The 26,588-nt window shown below is 42.0% G+C and overlaps 7 protein-coding genes across 8 annotated transcripts; 1 reads left to right on the forward strand and 6 right to left on the reverse strand.

Moving 5' to 3' along the window:
* Positions 1 to 2: 2 nt before the first annotated feature.
* On the reverse strand, positions 3 to 2,260 carry LOC118435548. Its single transcript, XM_035851732.1, has 3 exons — positions 739 to 2,260; positions 390 to 476; positions 3 to 291 (listed from the first exon to the last, which is right to left on the reverse strand). The coding sequence occupies exons 1-3, from the start codon at positions 1,810 to 1,812 to the stop codon at positions 232 to 234; spliced, it is 1,221 nt and encodes a 406-aa protein (XP_035707625.1). The 5' UTR covers positions 1,813 to 2,260; the 3' UTR covers positions 3 to 231.
* An 828-nt stretch (positions 2,261 to 3,088) lies between these two features.
* LOC110849970 lies at positions 3,089 to 4,731 on the reverse strand. Its single transcript, XM_022097453.2, has one exon. It carries the CDS (start codon positions 4,692 to 4,694, stop codon positions 3,675 to 3,677), a length of 1,020 nt encoding a protein of 339 aa, XP_021953145.2. The 5' UTR covers positions 4,695 to 4,731; the 3' UTR covers positions 3,089 to 3,674.
* A 4,977-nt stretch (positions 4,732 to 9,708) lies between these two features.
* Positions 9,709 to 10,867, reverse strand: LOC110849976. Its single transcript, XM_022097461.2, has one exon. It carries the CDS (start codon positions 10,828 to 10,830, stop codon positions 9,811 to 9,813), a length of 1,020 nt encoding a protein of 339 aa, XP_021953153.2. The 5' UTR covers positions 10,831 to 10,867; the 3' UTR covers positions 9,709 to 9,810.
* Positions 10,868 to 16,992: 6,125 nt separating this feature from the next.
* LOC110850143 (zinc finger protein 2-like) lies at positions 16,993 to 19,640 on the reverse strand. Its single transcript, XM_035851736.1, has 3 exons — positions 17,984 to 19,640; positions 17,822 to 17,917; positions 16,993 to 17,132 (listed from the first exon to the last, which is right to left on the reverse strand). Exons 1-3 carry the CDS (start codon positions 18,308 to 18,310, stop codon positions 17,049 to 17,051), a joined length of 507 nt encoding a protein of 168 aa, XP_035707629.1. The 5' UTR covers positions 18,311 to 19,640; the 3' UTR covers positions 16,993 to 17,048.
* LOC118435599 (zinc finger protein 595-like) lies at positions 18,235 to 21,016 on the reverse strand. Its single transcript, XM_035851893.1, has 4 exons — positions 20,990 to 21,016; positions 19,808 to 20,913; positions 18,389 to 18,540; positions 18,235 to 18,319 (listed from the first exon to the last, which is right to left on the reverse strand). Exons 1-2 carry the CDS (start codon positions 21,014 to 21,016, stop codon positions 19,828 to 19,830), a joined length of 1,113 nt encoding a protein of 370 aa, XP_035707786.1. The 3' UTR covers positions 18,235 to 18,319; positions 18,389 to 18,540; positions 19,808 to 19,827.
* Positions 20,912 to 22,626, reverse strand: LOC110849977 (oocyte zinc finger protein XlCOF19). The gene is made up of 5 exons (XM_022097462.2): positions 22,443 to 22,626; positions 22,344 to 22,379; positions 21,889 to 22,245; positions 21,711 to 21,813; positions 20,912 to 21,478 (listed from the first exon to the last, which is right to left on the reverse strand). Exons 3-5 carry the CDS (start codon positions 22,213 to 22,215, stop codon positions 21,039 to 21,041), a joined length of 870 nt encoding a protein of 289 aa, XP_021953154.1. The 5' UTR covers positions 22,216 to 22,245; positions 22,344 to 22,379; positions 22,443 to 22,626; the 3' UTR covers positions 20,912 to 21,038.
* Positions 22,627 to 22,930: 304 nt separating this feature from the next.
* On the forward strand, positions 22,931 to 24,568 carry LOC110849603. 2 transcript variants are annotated; one of them, XM_035851735.1, is made up of 3 exons: positions 22,931 to 23,586; positions 23,856 to 24,107; positions 24,422 to 24,568. In XM_035851735.1, exons 1-3 carry the CDS (start codon positions 23,365 to 23,367, stop codon positions 24,458 to 24,460), a joined length of 513 nt encoding a protein of 170 aa, XP_035707628.1. In that variant the 5' UTR covers positions 22,931 to 23,364; the 3' UTR covers positions 24,461 to 24,568. The 2 variants fall into 2 exon arrangements, with proteins under 2 accessions (XP_035707628.1, XP_021952725.1); XM_022097033.2 differs by lacking the exon at positions 24,422 to 24,568 and adding an exon at positions 24,177 to 24,301 and having other exon boundaries at positions 22,949 to 23,586; positions 23,856 to 24,092.
* The last annotated feature ends 2,020 nt before the right edge of the window (positions 24,569 to 26,588 follow it).

Below are 26,588 nucleotides of genomic sequence, written 5' to 3' on the forward strand. Positions count from 1 at the left end.
AATTCCATGCAATAATACTTCCAGAACAGTAAAACTTGTGTACTTTATGGTAGTCTCACAATTTGGCAAATTCTTACCAAATCAAGGTAATAAGGTATGTAAGTATTTATCGACAATTTCGGTTCGAATTATTTTAGTATATGGTCTCACAAAAAGAATCCTTCATACATACGTATGTACATCACTATTATAATTATGATGATGTATATTTGTTAGAACATATTCCTAATTTCAGCCACTCCCTTGAAACTGTATTAATACAATGAGATATGTAGTTATAGTCCCGACAACCTACATATGTGGGAGGAGAATAATAATAATTACGTATATTATACCAGTTCATCATTTAGTTCAGTTCATCATTGCATAATCTTATGCATAAATCTTACCGGTGTCAAAAGTTGAAGATTTACGTTAAAGAAATTAGTCTGTACACGAAGCGGATCCGATTTCCTGTACAGTTTTCCCCAATAATTCTTCAAAAATAATGAATACAATTATTTTAAAAAAATTCCAATTAATCTACTAATTAAAATATAGAAAGGGTATTCATAATTCCTTCGTATCTTTAGTATTCCTCATATCGTAAAATAAGTTATTATGGTTGAGTATGATTTTGTCATCAAAAATCGCGTTACGAAGGTTACGATTTTTAAGAACCTTGACTCCTTTTTTCGTAAACTATTGTACAAGACTACTGATACCAAGATAATTATGAATACCTTGATATTTATTAACCTTATTCTGGTTGACCAACTTTATAAACGAGTTCAAATCCTTCACAATTCCTCCACTTTCCTCCACAAGTTCCGACGCTTTCGTACACACGGCATAAATGATGTAAAAATACAGTCCAACCGTCATAAAATCATGCACCGTTCCCGAAATCCCATTCAGCGTTGCATAGTTCGTCTGCGTCGCGAGGAAATAACTCGAGAAAATAATTCTCGCGATGCTATGAATCATGTCAATCGTCACCCAAATTCCGAACAATTTATTAAAGCATTTCACTTGCTGGTGCAGAAATGCATAAAAATTCATAATACTTTGAATTTCAAAATTTTCTACGCCACTTAAAAACTCCGCCCCCAATATTTGTTCACGCTCCCACTCTACCATAACTTTAATTTGGAGTAACAATTCTAGAAACCAATTAAGCGTGTAAACCAGCACGAATGAAAATATCGAGTGAAAATATCCCAAGCCTACCGGTGCACAGTAGACAAATACGAACGGGAATTTTACCCCTGGTTGGGAAAGCATGTTGTAAATTATTTCCGCCATACCTACTGAAATTATGGTGAGGAAAAGTAGGATTTGAATTAATAACTGTGCACTGAACCGATTTCCGGTTTTTGGCCCGGTTTTTGAGGGAACCAGACCATTTGAAACGTTGAATCTGTAGAGTAACATGGACAATTTGTGAATATCCTTGTACAGCTTTGTTAACGATTTTCTCTCCAGAAACATTCCCACCTTGACGAAACTTGCGGTGAAAATGTGTAAAATGCATTTCAAAATAAGAGCTGCGTAAAATGTGTTTGTTTGTCGTCTCCGTTTGCGAATATGCGCAGTAGGATGGGATATGATGTCGGGCAAGATGACGAAAAAAATTGTGAGAACGGAACATACCAAGAATGAAAATGATATGACAGGTGCTGCACAAGACAAGTTAGTCCAAAATAGTGTGGATTTGTTCTTCGTTTTATTTGGAAAGGGTGGTGATACTATTAAATTGTTCCATGGTTTTTTAGCAATTGAGATTGGGAAATATCCCAAAATTTTAAATATCGTTGTTACGAAATTATCCATATTGTTGCCAGTGGCAAACTTGCTATAAATAATATAATTCTTGACAAACTATTGTCCAAATTCTGTGTATCAGTGTTATTGTATCTGTAGAGTGAACGAGTTGAAGCTGAGAGCTCTATTAATTTGGTGATTGCTTATTTTATTACCTAGTTTGTTTGCTAAATAAGTGGTCATATTTGGCTTGTGGACATACAAATTAAATACGTAAACGTTGTGTATGATGTGCCTATGGAATTTAATTCCATTACTTATGAAATCAATTTTAGTAATGTATTTATTCACTTATAAATACTTACATACATATACATACATACATATGTAGTTATCGAAAAATTGATTATAAATGTGCATTAAAAGTAAGAAATTTTCTTGTTAATTTCTATCGCTAGATTGAAATTGGATAAGTAAATATTTTCAAAATCTAAATTACTAAAAAATTCCACCCTTGACTTTAATCATCAAACATCTCCCTCGAAATATTCCTTACTTGCTTCAACGACAATTTAATATGATGCATAAATTTGACATGTTTTTGCAAGCTACCATCATTTTTTAATACTGCGTCACACTCCGGGCACTTCCGGCCTAAACTGTCCACGTGCACCCGCCCCATGTGCCCTTTAAGGCTTGACCCTGTCTTAAACTTTGTCCCACACGTGACGCATTTGAACGGCATCTCCAGTGTGTGGTCCAAAAGGTGATCACTCATCGTATAAACGTTTGGAAATTTCCTTTCACAAAAGTAACAGCTGTGCGTGCGCTGCTTGTGAACATTTTGCACGTGTGCCTTCACGTGATTACGTATTTTGAACATTAGATTACAAATTGGACAGGGAAAATTTTTGAAGTCACAGTGGACCGATTTCAGATGGTGGTTTAGAGCCAACCGGGTTCGAAACGATTTCGAACACTTGTCACATTCATGTGTTGTTACATCGGAATGCCATATTTTGACGTGATAGTCAAGCTTGTTCTTGCGGAATAAGACGCGATCGCATTTTTGGCAGGGGTACTTCTCTCCACGATGGCACTTTTCGACATGGTCTCCCGCAAAGTGGTGCCATTCCGGAAGGATGCGGGGCACACACGACAGGTGTAAAACGATTCGCCGGTATGTTTTGCAATATGGTCGCGGAGTTTAGTCGCACCTGTGAGGACTTTTTGGCAAAATTGGCTGTTCGTGAGTGTAACACTATTTAGAACTTTATGCAGGGATGGTAAGATGCACAAGTTGTCGACAAAGTTGAAGTAAATGAGGAGGTGAATTGAGACTTGGTTACTTTCTTAGGTCAGATAATTTACTACGTTTAGAAATACTTATTACATGGAAAATGACCGAATGATACTGAGCGACTGACAAGGTGAACTTGAGTTCGAGGTGTATTTATAAGTTTATGTACGTCACACTTAAATAGTCAGTTAACCAATAGAAATGTAGAGAAGGAACGCAAAGAGAGGAAAATATTTGAACTTTAAAGGACACGACAATGAACTGATAAACGATATTATACATTCAAAAGTCCAGCGACAAACTGGCGACTTGAGACACAATTCTTGTGTAACGTACATATACTGACTTGAGTAAAGAGGAAAAAGGTAAGTTTACATAAAAAGATAGCTAATTATATTAGTCAAATCATGGAATTGAGATTAGTTCAATCATCATAAAGTAAAATGCATAAGAAATCATAAGTTAAAATACATACAAATAATAAGTCAAATTCATAATGCATTAATCATGTTAAGACGAAACATTCCGCCGGCCTTGAAATGCCAATTTTCAATTTTATTGTGGTGTGGATGAGACGGCTTGATCCGATGCGGAAGTGATGGGAAGTGGGGACAACTTCACCAAGGGACGCTTAAGTTCTCCGGTTGCTGTCTTCACAACGGAAGTCTGGTCCAGGGTGGAGTTGCGTGATTCGTCCGAGTTGCCATTGCATGGGGGATAAATTTTCATGTTTGATGAGGACTAGGTCACCAATTGATATCTTGTGGTCACCGTAGATCCATTTAGGTCGTTGTTGCATTCTGGTGAGATATTCGGAGGACCACCGCTTCCAGAAATCTTGAGTTATTCTCTGGAGGAGTTGCCATCGGGAGAGGCGACTTATTTGCAAATCTTGGAGATGTGGTTCAGGGATGGAGGTGAGAGCGGTACCAATAAGGAAATGTCCGGGGGTTAACGTAGTGAGATCACTGGGATCGCTCGATTCAGGACAAAGGGGACGGGAGTTGAGTATTGCTTCGATTCTCGCACTTGTTGTCGTAAGTTCTTCGAATGTGAGGCGTTGAGATCCAATCACTCGTTTTAAGTGAAACTTGACACTCTTGACTCCTGCTTCCCATAGGCCGCCGAAGTGAAGACTTGCTGGTACACTGAAGTGCCATAGAATCCCTCTGGTTGAGATTTGGTCGGCTATGGTTTGGTTGTGTTTTGCAGACAAGACCAAGGTCAGCATCTCCTTGAGTTCTCGGTCGGCTCCAACGAAGTTGGTGCCACAATCGCTGTACATGTCGGAGGGAAGTCCACGTCGCGACACAAAGCGCCAGAGTGCTGCCAGGAATGCGTCAGTTGACAGGGAGCTGACAATTTCCAAGTGAACTGCACGGGTACAGCAGCATATGAAGAGGGCAAGGTAGGCTTTGATTGTTGTAGTGCTTCTTGGTTGGATTGGTTTGATTAGGAAGGGACCTGCATAGTCGACCCCGGTTTTCTGGAACGGACGACTTGGGGTCACGCGGAAGGAAGGGAGGTCTCCCATCATTGGTTGAAGGGTGACTGGCTTGTGGCGAGCACAGGTGACACATTTCTTAACAAATTGGCGAATTACATCCTTCGCACGGATAATCCAGAATTGGCGATGAATTATGGACATCATGAGTTGTGGACCAGCATGGAAGTGGTTGAGATGTTCTCACAGGAGGAGGAGTTCAACGAGTCTTCCGTGGAGGATGGGGTTCTTCTCTTCTGGGGACAGTAGAGAGTGGCGTAAGCGACCACCAACACGTAGGACAGAGTCTTGATCCATGAACGGTTTCAAGGTGACAATTTTACTTGAAAGAGGGATGTTCTTATCTTGTTGCAGGCATTTAATCTCCAATGCGAATGCTTCAGCTTGAGTGATTCGGACCCAGCAGAGTAGAGAACGGTTGAGTTCCACTGGGGTGAGAGGGAGCATGGTCGGGTTACTGGATCTGACCTTGGCTCGACAATTGGTAGCGAATCGGAGTAAAATTGCTGTTACTCGTAGCAATTTATCCAACGACGAGTACTTGTTAAGTAGGACTTGATTTGGAGACGAGATTACTGCATGGCAAATTGTTTGATTCCGTTCTTCATTTTTGCACTGATCATCATGGGGTCCAATAACTCCATGTGGAATTGGAATTCCATGCTTGAGCCAGTGTGGACCTTTCCACCATAGAGAGTGATTGATAAGTTCGGATGAACTTATGCCACGGGATGCGCAGTCGGCAGGATTGTCCTCGGAGCGGACATGACCCCAGCGTTCAGGGGGAACAAGAGCTTGGATCTTTGTGAGACGGTTTGCAACAAAGGTCTTCCATCGAGAGGGGTGTGACTTAATCCACGAGAGGGTAACGGAGGAGTCGGTCCAAGCTGTGACGGAATGTAGTGGAATCCGAAGGGCTGATTGGACTGACGACATGAGTTCAGAGAGGAGGAGGGCTCCACATAATTCGAGTCGGGGAAGAGAAACGGTCTTGACTGGAGCAACTCTAGTTTTCGAAGTGATGAGACTTGTCGAAATCTTATCTTCTTGGTATGCACAAAAGTAGACCACGGCTGAGTAGGCTCGTTCTGATGCGTCGGAAAATCCAGCGAGACAATAAGCTGGCAATGATGAATTGTTGGATTGGGTGGGATGATGAGGAGTACTTGATTGGAGAGTGTGACCATGTCTTTGTTTCGAAGAGTCAGTGTCCACCACCGGAACGCTAAGCATGGTACTGGAGATCGCGGGGTTTAACTGACTTGATTGACCACAGAGACCAGACATATTTGTGACCACCGGAACATCCAGCGTGGGACTGGCGATCGCGGAGTCGTGTAGATAGTGTCGTGGTAACTGGAGTCTTGCTAGGGTTGACATGTCACGGACCAGGGATATCCATTGTTGTTGAATGGATTCAGGTAGCGTAGTATCCCATCCAACTTGGAGAGTGCGAAGAGGTTGCATCAGTAGTTTAGCGTTGATGATGACGGGTGATAACCAGCCGGGAGGGTCAAATATTTTGGCGAGTTCTGAGAGAACTTTCCTCTTTGTTAGAGGTGTATCGTCGTGGGCAGGGGGTTGTATTTTGAATACAAAGACATCTTCTTTGGGGTTCCAGCAGATTCCCAGCGTCTTGATAGTGGGATCCACGTCAAGGGGCAGAGTTGACTTTGACTCTCGTAGGTCTTCGGGTAGTGCGTTGAGCAGGGTTTCACAATTTGAGGACCATTTGCGGAGTTTGAATCCGCCTGATTCCATAGCCTCGAGGAGTTGAGATTGAGTGATGAGTGCATCTTCTTCATTCGCATCTCCACTGATGAGGTCATCCATGTAGAAGTCGCGGCAAATGACGGCAGCAGCTTTTGGTAACTCTTCTTTCTTGAGTTGTCCAACTTCTTGTAGGGCCCTGGTGGCTTGAAAGGAGGCAGCTGCAGTACCATAGGTAACGGTACGCAACATGAAATGCTTGATTGGTTCGTTGCTGTTCTCTCTCCACACAATTCTTTGCAGGTTTGCATCTTCGGGACGGACGAGGACTTGTCTGTACATTTTTTCCATGTCGGCGGTGAATGCGATTTTGTGGAGACGAAAGCGCAGGATGAGGTCGAACAGGTTATCTTGAATGGTAGGTCCAATCAACATTGTGTCGTTGAGCGACACGCCGTTTGACGTCTTGGAGGAGGCGTCAAACACGATACGAAATTTTGTTGTAGTGGAGTCGGCCTTGAGTACGAAATGGTGAGGAATATAGCAGTGATTGGTGTCGTCCTTGTCTGGTGGGGCGACTTCAGTCATGTGGCCTAAGTCCAAATATTCTTTCATGAATTTGGCATATTCATCTTTGTAGTGGGGTTGCATGGCTAATCTGCGTTCAATTTGTTTCAGTCTTCGTATTGCAATTTCCAGGGAGGAACCAAGGACAGGGCATGGTAACTTGTACGGGATGTGAACCATTAGTTGTCCATTACTTGTTTGCTTGACGGTGGAGGTGAAATGTTCTTCGCATGCTTCTTCCTCCTTGGTCAGGGTGCGATGATGAGGTGGAACTTCTTCAATTTCCCAAAATTTGCGCATTGCTTGGTCAAAGGACTGCTCTTCGGTCATGTGATCTGTCGTGGACAAATGGGACACATTGCGGAGAAGAGAGTTGTTGTAGTCCGGGCACCCTCCTCCAATCATCCAACCAAATGATGAGTTGAGTGCGACGGGACTTCCGGGTGGGCCAGTCTTCTTGCCGTCTTTGGTGACCTCGAAGAAGAACTCGGCCCCCAGTAGCATGTCTACTGGGAGAGGCTGATGCCAACTGGGGTCTGCAAGCTTCAGGTTTTGCAGATGTGGCCATTGGTGCTGACTGATGGGGTTCAAGGGCAAATCTCCAGTGATTTTGGGAATGATGAGCGCCTTGACTTTCATTGATATGGATGGATTGAAATGGGGACTAACTGTGAGCCATGTAAATCCTTTGGCGACAGTAAGGGCTCCTTCACCAAGTCCAGTGGCGGAAGCGACGCATCGGGTTCTTGGTAATCCGAGTTTTTTGATGCAGCTCTCCGTGATGTAGTGGGTGTTGGATCCACTATCGCTGAGAATGCGGATGGGTTGCAATTTACTGTACCGATCAGGAACGAGGACTCTTGCTATTGCCAGAAGTGTTTCTAAATTCTTGGTCTTCATATCTTGACATGTGGTGGCGAAAACTTGACCATTTGAACCGTTGTGTTGCTTGTCAGGTTTTGCTGTGGCAGTGGCAGTGCCGGACCGGGCGAGGTGGACCGTGTGACTGCTGGTTTCTTGCGATCGGGAGGCGTCAGGGTTCCGTCCGCGATGAAGAAGAGTGTGGTGCTTACCGTTGCAGGTTCTGCACGTCTTTGAGCTTTGGCACTGGGCGCTTGTATGGTTGTCTTTGAGGCAGTTGAAGCAAAGGCTGGCTTTCTTCACCGCTTCGGTTCTTGTACGGACATGGCATTTAGGGTTGGACATTTGAAAACTGGATGGTTTTCCGAACATACTTTGCATGGTGGCGACTGGACGAGATGAGCAAGATTACCACTGGGCTGGCCATTGGGACGTGAAGTCTTCTCATTGTCGTGTCTATGGGTTGCTTGCTTTGACGACTTCTGGGCGTTGGTGGAGCTCGCTGAGAGAGCACGGGCACGCTGCTCGAGAAAGTCGTAAAGTGTTTGGAGGGACGGAATTGCGCTGTCTTTGAGAGACTGCTCCCACAATTCCTTGGAGGCGTAGTCCATCTTCCTTGCGATGATGAACATGAGGTGGGCACCCCAATGGTGCGTTGACAACTTCAAAACATCAAGGGATCGGATGCATTCGCGACTCACATCGAGTAGCTGGCGAATGCCATGGGCTGAGTGTGGCTGAACAAGTGGTTGGTCATGGAATCGCTTCATAATTGAAAAGAAAATCTCACGGTCGTTTTGGTATCGATCTGACAATTGTGTCCATGCAATATCGTAATTGGCGTCGGATATTGTAATGGACTGGACCTGTCGTGCAGCTTCACCTTTTAGTTGCGCTTTGAGATATGTAAGTTTCTGTGATTTGCTTAGACTTGCATTGTTGTGGACTGCATTCGTGAACATATCTCGAAAAGCTATCCACTCGTTGAGGTCACCGTCGAAGGTAGGAAGGGTCAACTTAGGTAGCTGTAGGGTACTTGGAGTTGAAGGTGATGCAGCTGTGGGGATGACAGGAACGGCGAAGGTCTTGAGAACTGTTGCAAACTGGTGCTCCAATTCCAGGGCTCGATCTTTCATTGACATGTATTCTGCTGAGTGAGGATCCATGTCTTTGTGGTCAACAATTGATGCGATTTTCTGAAATAAATCTTCAATCTTCTCTTGACGTTCCACTGTTTTGATGTAGTGTCGAATCTTCGCTTCTGGGGCAGGCGCTGTGACGTGGTCATTGAAACGCTTTTCCAACCAGGTAAGATTAACTTTAACAGTGTCACGGTCACGTTCAACTTTGTCGATGGCTGACGGTGCCATTTTATTACACTAAAACACGATAAGTTCACGAATATCTGGAGAGTATCCGGTACGATGGGACCAAAAAATGTTCGTGAGTGCAACACTATTTAGAACTTTATGCAGGGATGGTAAGATGCACAAGTTGTCGACAAAGTTGAAGTAAATGAGGAGGTGAATTGAGACTTGGTTACTTTCTTAGGTCAGATAATTTACTACGTTTAGAAATACTTATTACATGGAAAATGACCGAATGATACTGAGCGACTGACAAGGTGAACTTGAGTTCGAGGTGTATTTATAAGTTTATGTACGTCACACTTAAATAGTCAGTTAACCAATAGAAATGTAGAGAAGGAACGCAAAGAGAGGAAAATATTTGAACTTTAAAGGACACGACAATGAACTGATAAACGATATTATACATTCAAAAGTCCAGCGACAAACTGGCGACTTGAGACACAATTCTTGTGTAACGTACATATACTGACTTGAGTAAAGAGGAAAAAGGTAAGTTTACATAAAAAGATAGCTAATTATATTAGTCAAATCATGGAATTGAGATTAGTTCAATCATCATAAAGTAAAATGCATAAGAAATCATAAGTTAAAATACATACAAATAATAAGTCAAATTCATAATGCATTAATCATGTTAAGACGAAACATTCCGCCGGCCTTGAAATGCCAATTTTCAATTTTATTGTGGTGTGGATGAGACGGCTTGATCCGATGCGGAAGTGATGGGAAGTGGGGACAACTTCACCAAGGGACGCTTAAGTTCTCCGGTTGCTGTCTTCACAACGGAAGTCTGGTCCAGGGTGGAGTTGCGTGATTCGTCCGAGTTGCCATTGCATGGGGGATAAATTTTCATGTTTGATGAGGACTAGGTCACCAATTGATATCTTGTGGTCACCGTAGATCCATTTAGGTCGTTGTTGCATTCTGGTGAGATATTCGGAGGACCACCGCTTCCAGAAATCTTGAGTTATTCTCTGGAGGAGTTGCCATCGGGAGAGGCGACTTATTTGCAAATCTTGGAGATGTGGTTCAGGGATGGAGGTGAGAGCGGTACCAATAAGGAAATGTCCGGGGGTTAACGTAGTGAGATCACTGGGATCGCTCGATTCAGGACAAAGGGGACGGGAGTTGAGTATTGCTTCGATTCTCGCACTTGTTGTCGTAAGTTCTTCGAATGTGAGGCGTTGAGATCCAATCACTCGTTTTAAGTGAAACTTGACACTCTTGACTCCTGCTTCCCATAGGCCGCCGAAGTGAAGACTTGCTGGTACACTGAAGTGCCATAGAATCCCTCTGGTTGAGATTTGGTCGGCTATGGTTTGGTTGTGTTTTGCAGACAAGACCAAGGTCAGCATCTCCTTGAGTTCTCGGTCGGCTCCAACGAAGTTGGTGCCACAATCGCTGTACATGTCGGAGGGAAGTCCACGTCGCGACACAAAGCGCCAGAGTGCTGCCAGGAATGCGTCAGTTGACAGGGAGCTGACAATTTCCAAGTGAACTGCACGGGTACAGCAGCATATGAAGAGGGCAAGGTAGGCTTTGATTGTTGTAGTGCTTCTTGGTTGGATTGGTTTGATTAGGAAGGGACCTGCATAGTCGACCCCGGTTTTCTGGAACGGACGACTTGGGGTCACGCGGAAGGAAGGGAGGTCTCCCATCATTGGTTGAAGGGTGACTGGCTTGTGGCGAGCACAGGTGACACATTTCTTAACAAATTGGCGAATTACATCCTTCGCACGGATAATCCAGAATTGGCGATGAATTATGGACATCATGAGTTGTGGACCAGCATGGAAGTGGTTGAGATGTTCTCACAGGAGGAGGAGTTCAACGAGTCTTCCGTGGAGGATGGGGTTCTTCTCTTCTGGGGACAGTAGAGAGTGGCGTAAGCGACCACCAACACGTAGGACAGAGTCTTGATCCATGAACGGTTTCAAGGTGACAATTTTACTTGAAAGAGGGATGTTCTTATCTTGTTGCAGGCATTTAATCTCCAATGCGAATGCTTCAGCTTGAGTGATTCGGACCCAGCAGAGTAGAGAACGGTTGAGTTCCACTGGGGTGAGAGGGAGCATGGTCGGGTTACTGGATCTGACCTTGGCTCGACAATTGGTAGCGAATCGGAGTAAAATTGCTGTTACTCGTAGCAATTTATCCAACGACGAGTACTTGTTAAGTAGGACTTGATTTGGAGACGAGATTACTGCATGGCAAATTGTTTGATTCCGTTCTTCATTTTTGCACTGATCATCATGGGGTCCAATAACTCCATGTGGAATTGGAATTCCATGCTTGAGCCAGTGTGGACCTTTCCACCATAGAGAGTGATTGATAAGTTCGGATGAACTTATGCCACGGGATGCGCAGTCGGCAGGATTGTCCTCGGAGCGGACATGACCCCAGCGTTCAGGGGGAACAAGAGCTTGGATCTTTGTGAGACGGTTTGCAACAAAGGTCTTCCATCGAGAGGGGTGTGACTTAATCCACGAGAGGGTAACGGAGGAGTCGGTCCAAGCTGTGACGGAATGTAGTGGAATCCGAAGGGCTGATTGGACTGACGACATGAGTTCAGAGAGGAGGAGGGCTCCACATAATTCGAGTCGGGGAAGAGAAACGGTCTTGACTGGAGCAACTCTAGTTTTCGAAGTGATGAGACTTGTCGAAATCTTATCTTCTTGGTATGCACAAAAGTAGACCACGGCTGAGTAGGCTCGTTCTGATGCGTCGGAAAATCCAGCGAGACAATAAGCTGGCAATGATGAATTGTTGGATTGGGTGGGATGATGAGGAGTACTTGATTGGAGAGTGTGACCATGTCTTTGTTTCGAAGAGTCAGTGTCCACCACCGGAACGCTAAGCATGGTACTGGAGATCGCGGGGTTTAACTGACTTGATTGACCACAGAGACCAGACATATTTGTGACCACCGGAACATCCAGCGTGGGACTGGCGATCGCGGAGTCGTGTAGATAGTGTCGTGGTAACTGGAGTCTTGCTAGGGTTGACATGTCACGGACCAGGGATATCCATTGTTGTTGAATGGATTCAGGTAGCGTAGTATCCCATCCAACTTGGAGAGTGCGAAGAGGTTGCATCAGTAGTTTAGCGTTGATGATGACGGGTGATAACCAGCCGGGAGGGTCAAATATTTTGGCGAGTTCTGAGAGAACTTTCCTCTTTGTTAGAGGTGTATCGTCGTGGGCAGGGGGTTGTATTTTGAATACAAAGACATCTTCTTTGGGGTTCCAGCAGATTCCCAGCGTCTTGATAGTGGGATCCACGTCAAGGGGCAGAGTTGACTTTGACTCTCGTAGGTCTTCGGGTAGTGCGTTGAGCAGGGTTTCACAATTTGAGGACCATTTGCGGAGTTTGAATCCGCCTGATTCCATAGCCTCGAGGAGTTGAGATTGAGTGATGAGTGCATCTTCTTCATTCGCATCTCCACTGATGAGGTCATCCATGTAGAAGTCGCGGCAAATGACGGCAGCAGCTTTTGGTAACTCTTCTTTCTTGAGTTGTCCAACTTCTTGTAGGGCCCTGGTGGCTTGAAAGGAGGCAGCTGCAGTACCATAGGTAACGGTACGCAACATGAAATGCTTGATTGGTTCGTTGCTGTTCTCTCTCCACACAATTCTTTGCAGGTTTGCATCTTCGGGACGGACGAGGACTTGTCTGTACATTTTTTCCATGTCGGCGGTGAATGCGATTTTGTGGAGACGAAAGCGCAGGATGAGGTCGAACAGGTTATCTTGAATGGTAGGTCCAATCAACATTGTGTCGTTGAGCGACACGCCGTTTGACGTCTTGGAGGAGGCGTCAAACACGATACGAAATTTTGTTGTAGTGGAGTCGGCCTTGAGTACGAAATGGTGAGGAATATAGCAGTGATTGGTGTCGTCCTTGTCTGGTGGGGCGACTTCAGTCATGTGGCCTAAGTCCAAATATTCTTTCATGAATTTGGCATATTCATCTTTGTAGTGGGGTTGCATGGCTAATCTGCGTTCAATTTGTTTCAGTCTTCGTATTGCAATTTCCAGGGAGGAACCAAGGACAGGGCATGGTAACTTGTACGGGATGTGAACCATTAGTTGTCCATTACTTGTTTGCTTGACGGTGGAGGTGAAATGTTCTTCGCATGCTTCTTCCTCCTTGGTCAGGGTGCGATGATGAGGTGGAACTTCTTCAATTTCCCAAAATTTGCGCATTGCTTGGTCAAAGGACTGCTCTTCGGTCATGTGATCTGTCGTGGACAAATGGGACACATTGCGGAGAAGAGAGTTGTTGTAGTCCGGGCACCCTCCTCCAATCATCCAACCAAATGATGAGTTGAGTGCGACGGGACTTCCGGGTGGGCCAGTCTTCTTGCCGTCTTTGGTGACCTCGAAGAAGAACTCGGCCCCCAGTAGCATGTCTACTGGGAGAGGCTGATGCCAACTGGGGTCTGCAAGCTTCAGGTTTTGCAGATGTGGCCATTGGTGCTGACTGATGGGGTTCAAGGGCAAATCTCCAGTGATTTTGGGAATGATGAGCGCCTTGACTTTCATTGATATGGATGGATTGAAATGGGGACTAACTGTGAGCCATGTAAATCCTTTGGCGACAGTAAGGGCTCCTTCACCAAGTCCAGTGGCGGAAGCGACGCATCGGGTTCTTGGTAATCCGAGTTTTTTGATGCAGCTCTCCGTGATGTAGTGGGTGTTGGATCCACTATCGCTGAGAATGCGGATGGGTTGCAATTTACTGTACCGATCAGGAACGAGGACTCTTGCTATTGCCAGAAGTGTTTCTAAATTCTTGGTCTTCATATCTTGACATGTGGTGGCGAAAACTTGACCATTTGAACCGTTGTGTTGCTTGTCAGGTTTTGCTGTGGCAGTGGCAGTGCCGGACCGGGCGAGGTGGACCGTGTGACTGCTGGTTTCTTGCGATCGGGAGGCGTCAGGGTTCCGTCCGCGATGAAGAAGAGTGTGGTGCTTACCGTTGCAGGTTCTGCACGTCTTTGAGCTTTGGCACTGGGCGCTTGTATGGTTGTCTTTGAGGCAGTTGAAGCAAAGGCTGGCTTTCTTCACCGCTTCGGTTCTTGTACGGACATGGCATTTAGGGTTGGACATTTGAAAACTGGATGGTTTTCCGAACATACTTTGCATGGTGGCGACTGGACGAGATGAGCAAGATTACCACTGGGCTGGCCATTGGGACGTGAAGTCTTCTCATTGTCGTGTCTATGGGTTGCTTGCTTTGACGACTTCTGGGCGTTGGTGGAGCTCGCTGAGAGAGCACGGGCACGCTGCTCGAGAAAGTCGTAAAGTGTTTGGAGGGACGGAATTGCGCTGTCTTTGAGAGACTGCTCCCACAATTCCTTGGAGGCGTAGTCCATCTTCCTTGCGATGATGAACATGAGGTGGGCACCCCAATGGTGCGTTGACAACTTCAAAACATCAAGGGATCGGATGCATTCGCGACTCACATCGAGTAGCTGGCGAATGCCATGGGCTGAGTGTGGCTGAACAAGTGGTTGGTCATGGAATCGCTTCATAATTGAAAAGAAAATCTCACGGTCGTTTTGGTATCGATCTGACAATTGTGTCCATGCAATATCGTAATTGGCGTCGGATATTGTAATGGACTGGACCTGTCGTGCAGCTTCACCTTTTAGTTGCGCTTTGAGATATGTAAGTTTCTGTGATTTGCTTAGACTTGCATTGTTGTGGACTGCATTCGTGAACATATCTCGAAAAGCTATCCACTCGTTGAGGTCACCGTCGAAGGTAGGAAGGGTCAACTTAGGTAGCTGTAGGGTACTTGGAGTTGAAGGTGATGCAGCTGTGGGGATGACAGGAACGGCGAAGGTCTTGAGAACTGTTGCAAACTGGTGCTCCAATTCCAGGGCTCGATCTTTCATTGACATGTATTCTGCTGAGTGAGGATCCATGTCTTTGTGGTCAACAATTGATGCGATTTTCTGAAATAAATCTTCAATCTTCTCTTGACGTTCCACTGTTTTGATGTAGTGTCGAATCTTCGCTTCTGGGGCAGGCGCTGTGACGTGGTCATTGAAACGCTTTTCCAACCAGGTAAGATTAACTTTAACAGTGTCACGGTCACGTTCAACTTTGTCGATGGCTGACGGTGCCATTTTATTACACTAAAACACGATAAGTTCACGAATATCTGGAGAGTATCCGGTACGATGGGACCAAAAAATGTTCGTGAGTGCAACACTATTTAGAACTTTATGCAGGGATGGTAAGATGCACAAGTTGTCGACAAAGTTGAAGTAAATGAGGAGGTGAATTGAGACTTGGTTACTTTCTTAGGTCAGATAATTTACTACGTTTAGAAATACTTATTACATGGAAAATGACCGAATGATACTGAGCGACTGACAAGGTGAACTTGAGTTCGAGGTGTATTTATAAGTTTATGTACGTCACACTTAAATAGTCAGTTAACCAATAGAAATGTAGAGAAGGAACGCAAAGAGAGGAAAATATTTGAACTTTAAAGGACACGACAATGAACTGATAAACGATATTATACATTCAAAAGTCCAGCGACAAACTGGCGACTTGAGACACAATTCTTGTGTAACGTACATATACTGACTTGAGTAAAGAGGAAAAAGGTAAGTTTACATAAAAAGATAGCTAATTATATTAGTCAAATCATGGAATTGAGATTAGTTCAATCATCATAAAGTAAAATGCATAAGAAATCATAAGTTAAAATACATACAAATAATAAGTCAAATTCATAATGCATTAATCATGTTAAGACGAAACATTGGCACTGATAAGATGGTCGTGGCTTTTGTAGGAGAGAATACGTGGAATTTGGTAGTTGTAAAAGAGAGTGATAGATGTGAAGAAGGGCGGTTAGCCTAGTGGTAAAGGTGTCCGTCCGGGAAACGGGAGACGCGGGGTTCGATTCCTCGCACCACTCTTCAAAACATATTTTTGCTCTCTTTCGCGTATTACAACTACCAAAAATCCCACACTTTTTCTCTTTAGGGTTGACATGCACGCGATCTGTGTGGTGTCGGAGTTCTATTTTCTTCCAAAATTTGCTCTCACAGTGCTTACAGTGGTGTGGTTTTGGTACGTTGGAGTGTTTTCGTTTAATATGTTCTGATAAGTATACTCCTGAAAAGTTGCATAGGTGGCAAAACAGCTGTTTCCGGCTTACGTCGTGGTTTATGATTTTGTAGAACGGAACTTGATGCATAAGATTTCTCGCAGGTGGGGCATTTGTAAGGTTTTTCTTGGGTGTGGCTGGTATAGTGGTACTTAAGGCCTTCAGAGCTGCGGTATGTTTTCTTGCAAAGGGTACATCTCCATGGTTTTTCTTGTGTATGGGTGTTCAAATGTTGGGCCAGTTTACACATGCGAGTTGCCTGGATCAGGAATAATAAATATAAGTATGTAAATGGGGCGAAAAATGTGGCCAGACAGGCAGGTTTAAGTTCTCTTCTTAAGTATCGCTACATTTAAGGTTGCTTGGAATTGAATTTGATGTCCCATGCTCAAATATTTAGTTGTATAGGGTATACCAAATCCAATCGCAGGTGCATAGGAAGGAGACTAAATCCTGGAAGTATGACAATGCGGATGGCTTAGGCTACCCTCCGTCTGCCATTTCATATATATTATTGTATTCTGATACCGTAACGGAGCAAAAATAACAGGGCCAGGATTTTCTGGTACGTCCGACCGTGTGCATATTTTTGACGTGAGACACCAGGCCGCAATGGGTGGACGTGGAAAATCCACATTTTTCCACGTTGCAGAAATAGGCAACTTCTCCGGTGTGGATGGTCATGTGGTCCCGCAAAGACGTGTTGTTAGGAAATTTCTTTTGCAAAAGTAGCACAAGTGAAGGCGAACATGTCCGGTCTCGTGATGTCGTAGCTGGCGGAGATTCGGGAAAGTTTTCGGGCATAATTTACACTGAGCTCGGACCTCTAGAGAGGTGTGCGTGTAATCCAAGTGGCGTTTCAGTAATTCCTCGGATTTAAATTTCTTGCTACATTGGGAACACTGGATGTGACCAGGGACGTCAACATGTGTACGCCAGTGGTCTAAAATTTCGGAAATGATGGAATTTAGTACCAAGGTGGTAAATATTGCTTCCCGGATTATGGAACTAAAAAGTTTGGGAATACGTATCTCGACTTACAATGCGACGGTGTGAAGTGTAACCCTCAAATTTGGTTAAAATTTTGAAATTATGTGGTCCATGTCAATACAACCAACGTTTCTTCAGGCAGTTTGTGCGACGGTCAGAATTTGCCAAAATATTTGAGGGAAAAGTTGAAAAACGGGCGATTTTGACTAGGCGGAGAAGGCAAACTCAGCTTAAATACTCTTCCCGTGCTAAAAACGGTTCGTTTTTTAATTCGCCCTCAAATATTTTGACAAATTCTGACCATCGCACTAACTGCCTGTAGAAACGTTGGTTGTATTGACATGGATCACTTAATTTCAAAATTTCAGCCAAATCGGAGGGTTACACTTCACACCATCGCATTGTTAGTGGCCGTTCATAAATTAGGCATGTATGCAAAAATCGCGATTTTCTAGACCCCCTTTAACACGTGTCATATTGGGACGACATCATTGGAGCATTATATTCACCCCCGTCTCGCGTTACACAACTTATGAACGACCCCTAAGTTTTTGAGTTGGCAGTATCTCTGATACATAATGCAAAACTTGAAAATCACACAAGAAAACGAGTCATATATTTTACGCCAAATAGGAAAGTTACCTTTAAATTGTAGCATGTCCCAATCGAGCATAAGTGGCACATGAAACTGCTCCCTTGTTCATGTGCTCGTTGATGGGCTGTAAGTGCACTAAAATTCTACAAAAAAAGTACGTAAAAAATGTAAAATTCGATTTTGGCTGGACTATTAGATATATTTCCAACCTTCAAATTAACATCACAAGTAGAACAGTACGAATGTCGAGTTGCTAGGTGACCAGTTAGCAAGGACTTGGTGTAAAATGCGCATTCGCAAAGGTCACACTTAACCGATTTTTCTTTTATGATTCCTGAATGGTAACGGTCTCCATGATTTCGCAAGGCATATTTTTCCGTGAATGACCTACTACATCCGGAAACTGGGCATTTGAATGGTCTGTCGCCAGTGTGAGTGTAGCTGTGGCGGACAAGTTTTGCCCTGATTTTAAACGAGGCCGTGCACTTGGAGCATGGAAATGGGCGATCGTTCCCTTTACCACGTGGCGATTCCATTCGGCTATGCTGTTAAACAAATTTATGCCAAAATTAGTTACATACGTAAATAAATCAATTATTGCTTAAATTACTTACCAACTAAGTAAATTGAGAGAATATGTGAACTTGCAAAATATCTATGTTGGAGTACTACAATTTTTTACTGACTTTCCCACGTGGAGATTAAGCCTTTGTCTCTAAATAAAGTAGCCGACATGAAAAACTGGCCGTTATTTATTGTTTCCTGCCTGAAAAGGGGTATGGTTTTAAGCATCAGATACATATGTACATACATAAATATCTCGTCACATTGTATGCTGCATTGGGTTGTAAATCCATTTATGTACACACAATTGAACCATATTTACGTTAGATGATACGTGTATATTTAACCAATGAGTATTTATCTTCATATTTAAATATGTACATACATATGTACATATTAAGCGGACAGATAACAAGTAAAAAGTTCCATTCAGTAGAATATAAGACTTGTCAGGTCAAAATGATCAGGACGCATGCTTATTTAACTTGCGAATGTATTTGCATTGCAAATTGGATTAATTTTAACTTTCTGAAGCTAGTTCTATCTATAAATTTGTCGTAATTTTAACTTGCTCGGATGTACGTAATGAAGATCATAATAAAGTTAATGCTTTAAATTAACTCTTTGTACATGTCACGAGTTTCTACATATGCATGTAGTTTTCCATTTGACGCACATACACTCATATACATACATTGCGTCATTACCGAACCTGAGAAAAATATTGGATAGGCCATACGAGTCTAATTGAGTCTTTGGATAATAAGTAAATTGTAATTATTTACTTGGACATTGGATTCTTGAAAATACCCCAAAATTTTAAATATCGTTGTTATGAAGTTGTCCAATTTGTCGCAGGTTGAAAACTGGTTAAACGATAATTCTTGGAAATATACGTTTGCATACTGACAGTCCCGACATGCAAACGTATATTTCAGTTTTCGAATTTTCGCCGCGGTGGCGATTTTAGGCCTTCAACCTGTTCTTGGCGAAAAATTCCTGTGGGCGTCAAAAAAATCGCACACGGTCCGACCAAAGCTCATTTTTCTTCAAAATGCATGTCGTATCCGATAAAAAATACTAGAAAGTTCAAAAAAAATTATCCACGAAGTTTTTTTTTCGACGCCTCAAATTTGTTCACAAAAATAATGGTGACCTTTGACCTTTGTGAGATATTAAAAATCGGCGAGGAGGAAATTGTCCGTATATACTGTTGAGATTTTTATGCGAAGTTTCAAATTTTAAAATTTACGCGATCATGTCGATATAAAAATTATTTCATCGTAGCATTAAATTTGTTACATACTGTACATACATATGTATGTACAATGTACATTTGTATGCAAATATGTATGTACATTGTACATACATATTTGCATACAAATGCACATTGTAGTGTTCCTACATATTATTTATTTACATCGTTCTATTGCAATTGGTTCATTACATATTTTCAAAATGTAGATTACCAAAAATACCATCCTTGATTTTAATCACCGTACGTTGCCTTCGAAATATTCCTTAATTGCTTCGTCGTCAAGTTTATGTGATGCACAAACTTGACATGTTTTTGCAGGCTCTCATCATTTTTTAATACTGCGTCACACTCCGGGCACTTTCGGCCTAAACCGTCCACGTTCACCCGCCCCATGTGCCCTTTAAGGCTCGACCCTGTCTTAAACTTTGTCCCACACGTGACACATTTGAACGGCATCTCCCGCGTGTGATCCAAAAGGTGATCTTTCATCGTGTAAACGTTCGGAAATTTTTTCGCACAAAAGTAACAGCTGTGTGTCCGCTGCTCGTGAACATTTTGCACGTGTGCCTTCACGTGACAACGCATTTTGAACATTCGTCCACAAATTGGACACGGAAAATTTTTAACGTCAGAGTGGACCAGCTTCAGATGGCGGGTTAGTTCCATCTGGGCTCGAAATGCTTTCGAACACTTGCCACATTTATGGGTTACACCGGAATGCCGGATTTTGACGTGGTAGTCAAGCTTGGTCTTGCTGAAGAAGACGTAATGGCACCTTTGACAGGGGTGCTTCTCTCCACGATGCCACTTTTCGACATGGTCCCGCAAAGAGGTGTCATTCCGGAAGGATGCGTCACACTGACGACAGGAATAAAACGATTCACCGGTATGAATTGCAATATGGTCGCGCAGTTTAGTCGCACCTGTGAGAATCTTATGACAAAATTGGCACTGATAATTTGGTCGAGGTTTTTTCACTTTAGGGTTGACATGGATGCTGTTGATGTGGCGTCGGAGTTCATGTTTCTTCCAAAATTTGCTATCACAGTGGTGGCATTGGCATGGTTTTGGTAAATTGGAATGCTTGCGTTTAATATGTTCTGATAAGTATACTCCTGAATAGTTGCATAAGTGGCAAAGCAGCTGTTTCCGGTTTGGGTCGTGGGTTCGTTTATGCGCCTTTAGGACAGAACTCGCTGCATATGAATTCCCACAGATGGAGCATTTCCAAGGTTTCTCTGTCGTGTGACTGGTAATATGGAACTTGAGGCCTTCAGAGCTGTGGTATGGTTTCTTGCAAAGGAGTTTAAGTTTGTACTATAAAGTAGTAAAATAGTAGCACGGGGCACCAAGTCCAATTGTAGATAGTCCTAAAGTAGCGATGCATAAGAACGAGACTAAATCCTGCATGCTTGATCATGGTGGTGGCTACCCTGTGTCTTCTATATTTTACTGTGTTCTGATACCTTTACGGAGCAAAAATAACAGGACCAATATGTTCGGGTAAAACCGACCGTGTGCATATTATTGACGTGAGAGCTAAGGCCGGAATAGGTTGATGTGGAAAATCCACATTGCTCCACGTCGCAGAAATAGGCCACTTCTCTGGTGTGGGTTGTCATGTGATCTCGCAAAGAGGAAATGTTCCCGAAATTCTTTTTACAAAAGTAGCATGCATGTTGGCGTACATGTCCGGTCTCGTGATGCCGTAGCTGCCGGAGATTCGGGAAACTTTTCGGGCATAATTTGCACTGGGCTCGGACCTCTAGCAAAGCGTGCGTGTAACTGAAGTGGGATTGCAGGTTCTTCTCGGATTTAAATTTTTTGCTACATTTGGAACACTGAATGTGGCGAGGGGCGTCGACATGGGTGAGCCAGTGGTCTAAAATATTGAAAATGATGAAATTTAATATTAAATTCGTAAATATTGTTTACCGGACTATTAAAGTATTTAAGTTTGGTAATATCTCTAGTAATTGGCCTATCATAAACTATATAATGCAAAAATCGCGATTTTCTAGACCATAAATTATGGACGGGCCCATTGAACGGTGAGATCTTGAAAATTGCACTGGAAGGTAAATCATATATTTTACGACAAATGGGAAACTTACTTTTAAATTGTAACCCATCGAGTATTCCAATGGAGCATAAATGACACGTAAAACTGCTCCCTTGTTCGTGTGCCCGTTGATGGGCTGTAAGTGCGCTAAAATCCTAGAAAAAAATGTGCCCATCAAAAAACCGTTAACACCGAATTTTTCTGGTCTGCTACAGAAATACGTATCCAACCTTCAAATCAACATCACAACTAGCACAGTACGAATGTCGGGTTGCTAGGTGAGTAGCTAAAGATGACTTCGTATAAAACGCGCATTCGCAAAGGTCGCACTTAACCAATTTTTCTCTTATGATTCCTGAATGGTAACGGTCAGAATGATTTCGCAATTCATATTTCTCTATGAATAATCTGCTACATCCGGAAACCGGGCATTTGAACGGTTTCTTGCCAGTGTGAGTGTACTTGTGGCGATGAAGTTTTGACCGGGTCTTAAACGAGGCTGGGCACTTGGAGCATGGAAATGGGCGATCGTCCCTGTTACCACGTGGCCATTCCATTTGTTATTGAATAAATTTGTGGCAAAATATCTACGCATGCGTAAATCAATCACATTATTTAATCTACTCACTAACAAAATTATTGAGGACCTGTGTTTGCAAAAATATGTTCAAATCTTTCTACTTACTTTCCCAAGTGGAAGGTGAGCCGTGAGCTTTTCTATCTAAATAAATAAAGAAACCGACATCAAAAACCGGCCGTTATTTATGTATTTATTGTTTCCTACCTGAAAAGGGTTATGGTATTTTGAAGTATCACTATCAGGTATGTAAATATCTCGTAACATTGTAGATATACAACATTGGTCTGTAAATCTATTTTTGCACACACCATTTAACCATACATATTTACATACATTGGATGGTATGGAAAACGTGCTTATTTAACAAACGAATATTTATTCATTTATTTACGTACATATGTACATATTAAGCGGACGAGCAACACGTAAAAAGCTCCATTCTGAAGAATATAAAACTACACGACCTGAATACATGCTTAGCTTACGAATATATTTTTGTACATTGCAAATTGCATTAATTATAACTTGGTGAAGCCAGTTCTATCTATTAATTCGTCGTGTAAAATTGTAACAGCCTCGCATGTATATAATGAAGACCAATAAAGTTGTTGGTTTAAATTAACTCTTCGTAAATGTCATGAGTTGGTAAATTCATACATATTTTTCCATTTGACGTATTTGCACTCACACACACTGCGTCATTACCGATCTTGAGAAAATATTGGATACGTGAGTCTAGTTGAGTCTTAGGATGATAAGTAAATCGTATTTGTTTACTTGGACATTGGATCCTGCCAGGCTGGTTGACTCGTTGATTGGATAATCATCACAGATTTTAGGGAATTTATTAAAACTATTAAGTGCAAAAAATGTACAAATCAGTAGTTTAAATTGCGAAAAAAATATTTAGGATTGAAAAAGTTTAAGAATAAGAAATATGTATTAAGGCTAATTTTTCTTTTTAAATTTCGGTGTAACATGCAAGTCGTGAAAATTAACGAAATCCATATACTTTTAAGAAAATAGGACGTAGTTTTTAGGTCGACATTAGTTTACTTTAACTTATTGAATACATTTCTATCAATTTCTCTTAACAATAGATGTGTATAACAAATTGTTCGTTAAAATGACAACCGTAGTATGGAAATTATTACTTATTTTTGCCATATATATGCTACATGTTGGAAATGGAAGTCCTCTTCCTGACGAAAAAATTCCAAGCATGGCTCGCAAAGCTGGTGGGGGTTGGAGAAGAAAAGTAATTCAGGAAAGTACGCAAGCACCGATTTTGACGGCCGAATTGGAGGATCCATCCGCAAACAATGTGGAAATTGGGGTGGTTGATAGTGTATGTAAAATCCATCGTAATAAGTACACTCTAAATAAATTTGTTTAAAATTTACACACTAAAATTGAGGATTACAACAATTGGGGAAGTAAGATATATCCAGTTTTTTGGAAAATTTTACATATCCAACGCTAGACAAATTTTACAAAATTGTTGTTTTTCAATTTTATTTACTTTACCTAGCGTAAATTTTACACAATTTTAATTAGAGTGTACATTTTATAAGAAGTGGTTTTGCATGAAAATTAGCTGATTTTTTTTACTGGCAGGATGAACCTGACTCGAACTACGACGGCGAGGAAACGGATTGCAGACCGTCTGAATTTTGGCACATTCGTGGCAAAGCCTGCGTCCCGTTGAAATGTCGGGCCGGAAGAAATCCGGAAACTCGTGAATGCCTTCAGATTTATGGATCTTTTGGATCCAGTTATTTTAGTGGACGCTACGGACGGAATATGTACGGATTTAGTAGCAAAGGTGGTACACCGTGGCATCGAAGAATCCGGGTACATAAATACGTGATTTAATTTGGTATATATAATTATAGACTGTTACTTTTATTGTTTCCCATTATTATTTCATGTTTGCAGTACCGGAACGGTCGCGTGGTCGGATGAAGGAAAATTTAGACAAAATTGAATCTGGATTAAGTATATCATCTTTTTGCTTAATTTATTGTGTCACAGAAAAAAATTATTTTGTATGACTTACAATACACACTCAAAACAAAACGGTGTCAATATATGACTTAACCGCCTTGGTTACAATTGTGATTCCGAGTAGTAATGAATTTTTTCCGTCCGGTCATAACATTATAACTACCGGTATCAAAATCATCATAACTCGGATTCAACATTGTAACCAAGGCGGTTAAGTCATATATTGACACCGGCGGTGTTGATTCGACAAATTTTTGTTTTGAGTGCATATGTAAATAAATATACGTAAATCATTGCCATAAATAGCTGTCATCGATTGGAAATCTGTTTCCTTCCTTTTGGTTCTCAATTTTCCCATACATATTTAATGGACCATTAATAATGGTTATAATATCAAATTTACATAATTTACCAAAATGCAGGTTTCCACAGCGAGGAGATTTTATTTCGAAATAATTCTTTGCAAAAAAAAGCCTCGAAAAGTTAACGCTTGTCTTGCCAAACTAATTTTTTCTACCCATTATTTCTTTTTAACCGCAATGTACATATACACAGTCGATTTACCGACTGAGTCTGTTCATCCCTGTATCTAAATACATGCACACGTACACAATTGCACAAGTCGTGTGCGGTGAAATTGCATAATTTTTTTTGCATAACACCTTTATCGTATAATGCCATTTTGCATACTTCCCAATTATGCAAACAGCAAGTTCGCATAATGCTATTTAGTATAATTCGTAAATTAGGAAGGAATTATCAAGAGCAAACCCTATTATACCTACATATGTATTAGATGACCCTGAAACTGACCCATAATCGGCTGTGCTTCAAGCATCACAAGTCATACGAACACTTCGGAGATGACATTATCTACCGGGAAGTGCCCGCTTTTGATTCCCTTTGGATGTGTTGAGTACTACATAGATTACTGTACCAAAAATGAAATAGTACTTTACTCCATACCCCAATTTGCGCCCACTACCTACACCCAATTCACAAAAATTCACAAAAAGCGAACCACGAGAAAACCGTTTTTCCCACGTTCATCATCAAAAATTAAATAATTTTCATCAAAAATCTAATTTAAATAAAATACTAGCTTAATGTTGAACATAATAACACAACTATTTACGTAGAATTTGTAAAATCCAAAGAGTACCAAGATCGGATACTGCCCAGTAGACAAGGTCTCTTTCATAGGCGAGCGAGAAAAGGCTACCGGAGGAACAATTAGAGATCCCGTACTATATAGTGGCGATGGGGATCTTTGACCTAAAAATGGTAAAAAAATGATTCTTGATATCTCAAATTTAGGTATAATGTGTCAAATATATCTAACCACGTGTCCTCAAAATTTTATAAGCTTTCCTTGAAAAACAAATTTCGTACGTATCTTCAAAGCGAGGAAGTCGGGAAACGAGTTTTTTATAAGTACCAAAATCTGAGCGACAAAGACTCGAAGAAGGCTTGACTAAATTTCAACGGAGAGAGTTGTGGCCGTGCAAAAATTAGCACATACATAAAAAAGTATGGCGAATCCGAAAATATTAACTTTAAATACGCACCACAAGAAAAAACCATCATATTGACCCCTTGAAAATGAAAAACGATTAAACTTATCTTTGGAAAGCACCGCTTCACGTTTGTGCTTGTGGCGGCCATGAAGTCGAAGATTAATTCAAACTATGCGCATCATATGAAGGCCCATAAGTTGTGGGTCAAAGCGTATTCAAAGAAATCTGCACCAAAGCATACGGAAGGTCAAGATAAAATGGTGAACGCAAGCCCTCCCAAGCTTTACAACAAAATTTCATCAAAACAGTTGGACATTGGCAACGAGTCTTACGTCTTCAAAAACGTGACAGAAACTCCGGGAATGCAATTTTTTGTGGGAAATATATCTCACAACTGAAAACCGAAAAGAAACAAATATGTTCTTCGAAATTTCTCAAGAAATCTAAAGTTTGGCTGGCTTGGGTCAATTTGGGCATGTTTCGGACCCCTCAGTTCAAAAGGGCTGTGTGGAGGCACAGGTTTATTTTCGGAAATGTTAGATAGACCGTCTGATTCCTTTCATTAAGGAGTATCAGAAAATATGAAATGTAATTTTTTGGACCGACCTTGGACCAATCCACAATTCAATGACTATCAAGCAAGAAATCGAAAAAAAAATCAGTTTGACGTTGAAAAATGGAAACCTCACATTCAACCCTTATCTTCAAGCAATAAAAAAGTTTGGGCGATATGTAAGAAGACATACTCCCAGCTTTGCGAAACAGTCGAAACTTTAAGAAAATTTCGATCCAGGTTGGAGATAATTAACATTGAACTTGCAAAGTC

Source organism: Folsomia candida, unplaced genomic scaffold (genome assembly GCF_002217175.1).
Source record: "Folsomia candida strain VU population unplaced genomic scaffold, ASM221717v1 Fcan01_Sc005, whole genome shotgun sequence".
Lineage (NCBI taxonomy): Eukaryota > Metazoa > Arthropoda > Collembola > Entomobryomorpha > Isotomidae > Folsomia > Folsomia candida.